Below are 7500 nucleotides of genomic sequence, written 5' to 3'. Positions count from 1 at the left end.
TGCACGTACAAACGCCTCGGTGCAAAATTTACCATTATTTAGGGTAGGGTGGTGTGTCGATCAAGTACTCTAGTGGTAGTAGTGTAGTTTTCTTTGTTAAATGTCAGTTACTAATAAAGATGGGGGAAAAAAGGTCTGTAGTGGTGATGTTAAGTTGAAAAGTATGGATCCCGATGATAAAGTACGTCTTCTTCGATGAAAGTTCTTTCTTTTTTTCGGATCCGACGATACATAAAGAAAAAATGTGGGAAATCTGCGATTAATTAATTTATCAATTTATTTATTATTTTAATATTTGGGTCATCCGCATTTTTCCATCCGCATTTTAATCCGCATTTTATCATCCACCATCCGCCATCCGCCATCCGCCATCCGCCGCCATCCGGTCTGCGTTTTACAGAGACCCTCAAAACACTGCTTGATGGAGTAATGAATGAACTGCGCGAGATGAGGGATGAAATCAAATCCTTGAAAGAAAACAAAACAATTGGACAAGGTAGGTGAAGATTTTTGGCTGAGATAAAATCCCACCGAGGCGCTGGGTTCGAAATAGCGCACGTATTCCTTTTCCTAAATTTTGAAAATCGTAGTGGTCCATAAGTATTGTCTTTCTAGTTGTCTATCATACTTAACGGTTGAAATCAAAATTTATAGGTTTTGAAAACTCTTGCGCAAGGCCAAATGATACCATCCAATTCACCATTTCATATTCTGATAAGAGAGGTCGGTGAATTGAGGAAAGGAATTCAATCCTTGAAAGTAAAAAGCAATACAAAAAAAAAAAAAAAAAAGAAAAAGAAAAACGATAGGTAAAGGCTTTACACTGTCAGATTACAGTAAGCTGAGGAAAAGTTAAAACTTTCTTTACTTCAGCCATTTTCTTTGACCAAACAACAGCCGGTGGGGGGTGGACTGTGTTTCAAAAGAGATTGGACGGCTCGGTTGATTTCTACCGCGGCTGGGACGACGACAACCGAGGCTTTGGAAATCTAAATGGGGAATTTTGGCTCGGATTGGACAAGATTCATCGACTGACAAAAAACCCAAGCAAGCTTCGAGTGGATCTTGAAGACTTCAGTGGCAATACAGCATATGCTGAGTACAGTTCCTTTGGTGTTGGTGATGAGGGAAGCAAATACAAGCTGAGTCTTGGTTCATATACTCTGGTAGGTACACAATGACAATTAGATAATCAGATAGAAGGCCATATTCAATTAGTGTTATTTGGAAGTTTTGTTTAAAAATATGTGTATTAATGAGAACGTTCATTAATTCAAAATATCCACTTTGTTTAGAAGGAAAAATTCAAACTCTTAACGGATATAAGAACTAAAAATAGGAAAGGTTCCGCACATGAAAAATGTGATTATAGTTAGTATTCTTGATTCCTCCCTGAATTTTTTTATTTGCAAATAACATTAAGGCCCGGTTCATACGTCGAACTTTACATGAGCCGAACCTACTACCTATTAAAGTCGACCCAAATAATTAAGTTCGGCAGTTGATTCAGACGTCAAACCTAACTGAAGTCGAACTTAATAATTAAAGCTAAAGTGAGAAAATAGATTTTCGTGGTCAGCGGCTGTTGTTTTTACTCAACAAGATTCAAAATGGCGGGAAAGATGAATTCTGACATGGAAGAGCTTGTTTGGTAAAATGATAAAGACAGGCCAAACACGGCTCCTACTGGTCGAGATAGGAAGAATATGACCTTCAAAGCTAATTTGCTCTTACGAGTACGTCTATCTCCCTTTTCTGTACGAAAGTAAGGAAGGGTCTTTGTAGATCTCCCTTAGCAAAGGCAGATTTTCTATCAAGTGTCATTTACCAGGAGCCATAATCAGGGATGGAGACCGTAACGAGATGCCATTTTGACTTGTGGGCCTGTCCCCATGTGTTGTACCGAAAAAAAACTATTTTTAGAAAAAAATTACGCCATACGCGCGTGCGTGCACACGTGTTAACGGCCAGGATCGCTCGCAGAGAAATTGAATTTTTTTTTCCATATGGCGTCCAAATTTTAAAATTCTGCCAGGGAATATCTCCTCATTGCCTACATTTAAGGAATTAGCCTCTCACAAAGAAAAGGTAACAATTGAAAGAAGACGGGAAACGTTGGAATAAGCGGCCTATTGATCACATGACTTTCACAGTATAGTCAAAAAGGCGCCAAAACGGTGGCGCTGCGTGCGTTGCTACTGTTGAATGAATGAAAAAAGCTTAAACTCTACGGACATGTACTCAGACAGGTAAGGACGTTTTTATCTGTAGCGAATTTTTTCTCAGCTGCTTTCCGTGTCACATATAAGGGTAGTAGCCCCACGGAAATTCGCGTGTATTCACGCGGGTTTATGACGTGAGGGGGGGAGGGGCAATTTTTTCTAAAAATAGATTTTTTGGTACAACTCATGAGGACGCGTGGACCCCACGCTTACGGTCTCCATCCCTGATTATGGCTCCTGTATTTACTCATCTGAATTGCTTTAGGTTAGGCACAGAAGGGCGATATTCCATAACAAACCTCAAAATGTTTTTGCGGGTTTTTAGTTTGTTTTGTAGTGCCGACATTCTTTCGCGGAGGTTGACTTCTGAAAGAGTTTTATTATAAGGTTATCGAGGTAACCTCTGTTGCGTAATCTCTGTTTGAATAGAATAATGTTTTCTTCAAATGTTGTTTTTGAAGATTTTGTTCTGAGAAGTCTTGACGCTTCGCCTTTAATATAGCCTGTATTGGAAAGTTTCTGTCGATTTGAAGTGCGTGTGCACTTCAAGAATAGATTCTTTTTTTTTTTAATCTTTCGCATCTCAGACAAGTATATTGAGTTGTTTCGAAATAAGAAGAACAAGCACATTCCTCTTTTCCCGCCATCTTGTTCAGAATGAAGTCCTTTGCGCACATGCCAAGTCGATGGAATGTACAGACCTCTGGGATAGATATAATTTATATAATTTATACGTAACGTATGCATTTGGTTCGGCACATGAAAAGTGCGACGTCTGAATCGAAGTCGAACTTTTGCCATTCGCCAGTCGAATAGAACAGCGGGTCGACCCAAATACAAATCTGTCGATCCTAACTGATTCATACGTCGATCTTTACATGCGCCGAACCAAATGATTAGGTTCGGCTCATGTAAAGTTCGACGTATGAACCGGGCCTTATTCACTTTAATTTGCGGATTAAGTAACAAAAGGATACCTATTTGATAGACTGATTATTATCTATTTTCGTTAATTCGAAATAAGAATTAGCATATGAAATATCATCTTTTGAACTGCGGATAAAAGACGTTTAGCAGTTTCAAAAAGGAAGTCTGAGCTGTGTGATGCAAGTGCAATTAAGCTACCTAGGCGTGAATGAGGAGCTGGCTTTTTGTGACGTAACGTTTGTGGAAAATCAATGGGGGAAGAAATAAACGAATGTAAAATGTATGAAAAATCTTTTATATTGAATTGCTGATGAAAGATTAAATACCACATTTTGTTACGCCATACGCTTCTTCTCTTTTGTGTTTACCTAGGAACTGCTGGTGACTCGCTTTCTTATCATCGTGGCATGGCGTTCACCACCAAAGATCGAGACAACGACAAAGATGGCGGGAATTGTGCCACGGCACACAAAGGTTCCTGGTGGTACATTAACTGTCACCACTCCAACCTGAACGGCCGCTATCTTAAGGGCAAACACTCTTCTTATGCTGACGGTGTAAACTGGTATCACTGGAAGGGTTATTACTACTCTGTTAAACGAGCTGAGATGAAAATCAAACCTGTTAATGCTTAAAACAAAGCAACCTTGCAGATTTTGTGTTAGTTTTTTTTTTCGTACTCAGTTAAACACAGCATTAGTTGGCTTGTCTTATCTGCAGTTTTTTTCTTTTGTCTTCATATATACATGGAAGGCCAGGGTTATTACTAAATGGGCTGAAATCTAAAATCAATCCAGTTTTGTAATCGTAACATTCCTTGTTTAGGTGATGTGGGATGTTATTTGTTTTCCTATAATTCCTATTCCTATAATTGTAACAATTATAAGAAGACGTTAATAAAAGGTTTTGGTATTTTATTTACCGTGTTTGTCATTCAATTCTACTTCTCAGTCCTTAACTGAGCCGTGTAAATATGCTTACATCTTTAAACTATCGGCGGCATATACATTTGTTTTCAGGTTTGCTATAAAGATGGATCATTTATGTTGACTCAAAATGTTCTTTTCCGCCGGTTCAAATTATTTGACAAACAGCTTATGCAACGTTAGAATACATGAATTTAAAACTGAGGTACATGGAATCCAATTAACGGCCTGGGTTTTGCATAAAAGAACCATTAACGTATCTCCCAAACTAGGGGGAGGGGGGAGGGGAATTTGTCCCATCCTAAAATTGGTACAATATATGATTAATCTCGTACCCAGATCTCCCACGGCCGACGACTGAGATCGGGGTACGAGATTAATATATGATAAACCATCCTCCACCATTAGAAGGAAACTTTATAATTACTTCAAAATCCCAAGACAAAAGGAGAATGAGAACCAGAAAAAACTCTAAACGAGTTTACAGTTAGCTCGGGAAGTTGCTTTCCGCACCATTTTTTCGAGACCCGCAAAAATTATACATTTCTTCCGAGACGTTGACAAAGAAAAGCAAATGTCATAATATGATATCTACGGGCAGTCAATTTTTCTTTGATTGTGTCGTTGGGTTCTCCTGTCAAACTTCTAACTTCTCATTGACTTATTGCCAGGCTTTTTCTTATCAATACTTTTAATTTATTTCTCGTGGTACGTGTGAATTTGGTGGCTCATCAACAACATGTTCAACAATAAAAATGAAGAGTTTTGCGAGTTGATTGCGCGCTTCAGGTTAACTTCAAACTAAGAGCCAAGAGGTGCCTAAAAAAAACAATCAGAACAACACACTGCCAAACCTATCTCAACAATGTTTTCCCTTTCAATTATGTCCATAAATTTATTATAATGTATAATATATAATTAAATATACTTTATTTAAGTATCGGCTCATTTCTTCGGACCTTGGTAGATACGATAAAAATAGTGATTTCATTTGTCAGAGAACCCAACGAGAACATTTAAGCAAATACTTACAATCCGTAAAATGTTGTCTCCTGTGATCTCAGTTCATTTAAAAGACATGATAGGGTAGGATAATACAGACTAACCTGTCCGGATGCTTTAGCTAAATATTTAAATGACAGGAAATTTTAGGAAAAGGAATTTTTCCCCTGAATTTTCGAAATAATTTTCAAGGTTTTACGAAAATGCTAGTTGAACTATTTCAGCATTTTTATCGACATCTTTGCCCTTCAGAGAACAAAAGGAATTAGTTTCCCAGTGTGAGTCAGTTACGAAAGTCTGAGCTGACATTTTGCGGAAAAAAACTCCAAATTTTCCTAAAAAGAAAATTTCTTAGAATTTTATTGTAGAAATTTATATTATTATTATTATTATTATTACTATTATTATTATTATTATCATTATCATTATCATTATTATTATTATTATTATTATTATTATTATTATTATTGATTATTATTATTACTCAAGCCGTGAGGCACCGAGTTAAAGGGGCAGTGTTACCTATTTTTAGTGTCACTTTGAGTTGCCAAAAAAATATATTTATATCGAAGTAAACGTTAAAATAATGGTTCAGTTTTGTTAACAATAACCCTACTAGTCTACAGAAACTAGTATCATTCATCTTTGGCTGCGGATTGCTTGGATGGAAATGGATTGCAACTTGAATAAATTGGTCAATTTTTTCAAGTTCGTTCTGAGTATTTTGGAAAAATGGTTAAAACCCGATTATTAGTTTATTCATTCTCGGAGAAATCATTTCATATTGTCTCCCGGTGCTCTGAGAGTAATTATATGTTAGAAAAGAGCTTTTTAATCACATATTTAAGCTGCTTTGACCAACATACAGAAAAATCTACATGACAGTGCCCCTTTAAGTTCGCGGTCGCGATCTTTATTATTATTATTATTATTATTATTATTATTATTATTATTATTATTATTATTATTATTATTATTTTGCTTAAAAATATTATCTTTTTTTTAATCGAAAAGAAATGTGAATAGGTTTTTTAATAGCTCTTTTTTTTTATATACTTTTAACTTGTAAATAGCAATTTGTGTGGAATATTATTATTATTATTATCATTATTATTATTATTATTATTATTACTTTTTTTGGGGTGGGAGGGTGTTGAGGCCTCAAATGTAATAAATGTCCCTAAATGAAATAAAGGTCCTAAGTGTAATAACTTTCAGCCCTAAATGTAATAAAGGTCCTAAGTGTAATAACTTTCGGCCTTAAATGTAATATAGGTCCTAAGTGTAATAACTTTCGCCCCTAAATGTAATAAAGGTCTCGAATTTAATATATGTTCTGCTCCACATGAAATCACAGTGATAAATATGTAAGATTTAACTGCATTTATTATAAAAAAGTAAGAAGGCCAAAATGTGTCTAGGGCATCCCGATTACATTTTACCTTGAATACTCAGAACCCACTGAAATAAAAGCCTTACAATAAGTGTCACAAATGCCAATTTAATCTGCACATTCTATTCTACAGGGGCCAACAGCAACACTAGTTAGGCAGTAACAACAGAAATAGTAAATTTTAACTAAAGCCTTTTTAATTTAGAGGTTTCAACTTATGATCTCTTTGAGTACACAACGAATGGATGCGAAAAATGTCACATGGGAACCCGAGTGTAAACTGTACCACGCTTCAATGGCCTGTTAGCTTGAGGTCAAGTCTGTTTTCTGTCTTTAATTGTGTCTATCGAGTCTTTCCGTTTGTGGCTAAAATTTTTACATCAAAAAAGTGTTTTTGACTTCATATTTCTCTAGTTTTTTTCAAAGCAGGGTTCGTAAGGTCATAGAAAAATCGTTTGTGGAACTTGAGAATGTAATTTTATAGGCCTGGAAAATCGTGGAATTAGGCGGATCATGAGAAGTCATTGAAAGTAATATCCCTGCTACAAAATCAGAGTAAGAAAGTTAGTTAAACAGTTTATTAGTGATTTTCCATATAAGCTTCAGTACTATTTTTGATAAATGAGTCACAGAATAGTCTGCAGAAATAAGATTCCAAACTACAATCTAATCCAACTTAAAAGTCTGACTGTTTAAACACAAACACTAAAAGCAAAAGGTATTAATTTGAAAAAGAAAAATGAAGTGATAAGAAGCGTTCGCGAATGGTCTGATAACCATTAACTTCTCGTGCTCTTGTGAATAGTGTAACAAGGTCGCTATTACCTTATGGAAAAAAATACATAACAATAAAGGAAATTAACGTGAAAGAAGGGCTTGAATTTCAAAATGAAGGAAATTAACACGAACGTACACAAAGAAACAGGTTTTATTAAGACAAAAGAAACAAATTTATTCTAAAATTAAGTGTAAAAATCCATAAATGTTTGTGGAATTGTCGCTAAACAAAGGACTCTGGCCACTTCGAGCA

The 7500-nt window shown here is 35.7% G+C and overlaps 2 protein-coding genes across 2 annotated transcripts in view; both read left to right on the top strand.

Annotated features, from left to right (window-relative positions):
* The window catches only part of LOC146476091 (microfibril-associated glycoprotein 4-like), an 11012-nt gene extending 7211 nt beyond the window's left edge, over positions 1 to 3801 (top strand). Inside the window, exon 6 of the mRNA XM_085115021.1 lies at positions 3522 to 3801. Coding sequence (XP_084971147.1) covers positions 3522 to 3784 — 263 coding nt within the window. The 3' untranslated portion in view covers positions 3785 to 3801. The remainder of the gene's footprint in view (positions 1 to 3521) is intronic.
* Positions 413 to 7500, top strand: part of LOC146476088 (ryncolin-1-like) — a 71501-nt gene continuing 64413 nt past the window's right edge. The window contains exon 1 of the mRNA XM_085115033.1: positions 413 to 496. Coding sequence (XP_084971159.1) covers positions 430 to 496 — 67 coding nt within the window. The 5' untranslated portion in view covers positions 413 to 429. The remainder of the gene's footprint in view (positions 497 to 7500) is intronic.

The sequence above is a fragment of the Pavona decussata genome, unplaced genomic scaffold (genome assembly GCF_977016875.1).
Source record: "Pavona decussata unplaced genomic scaffold, jaPavDecu1.1 SCAFFOLD_81, whole genome shotgun sequence".
Taxonomy (NCBI): domain Eukaryota; kingdom Metazoa; phylum Cnidaria; class Anthozoa; order Scleractinia; family Agariciidae; genus Pavona; species Pavona decussata.
Note: the sequence above shows the minus strand (reverse complement) of the source record. Positions and strands in the feature narration are given on the sequence as shown.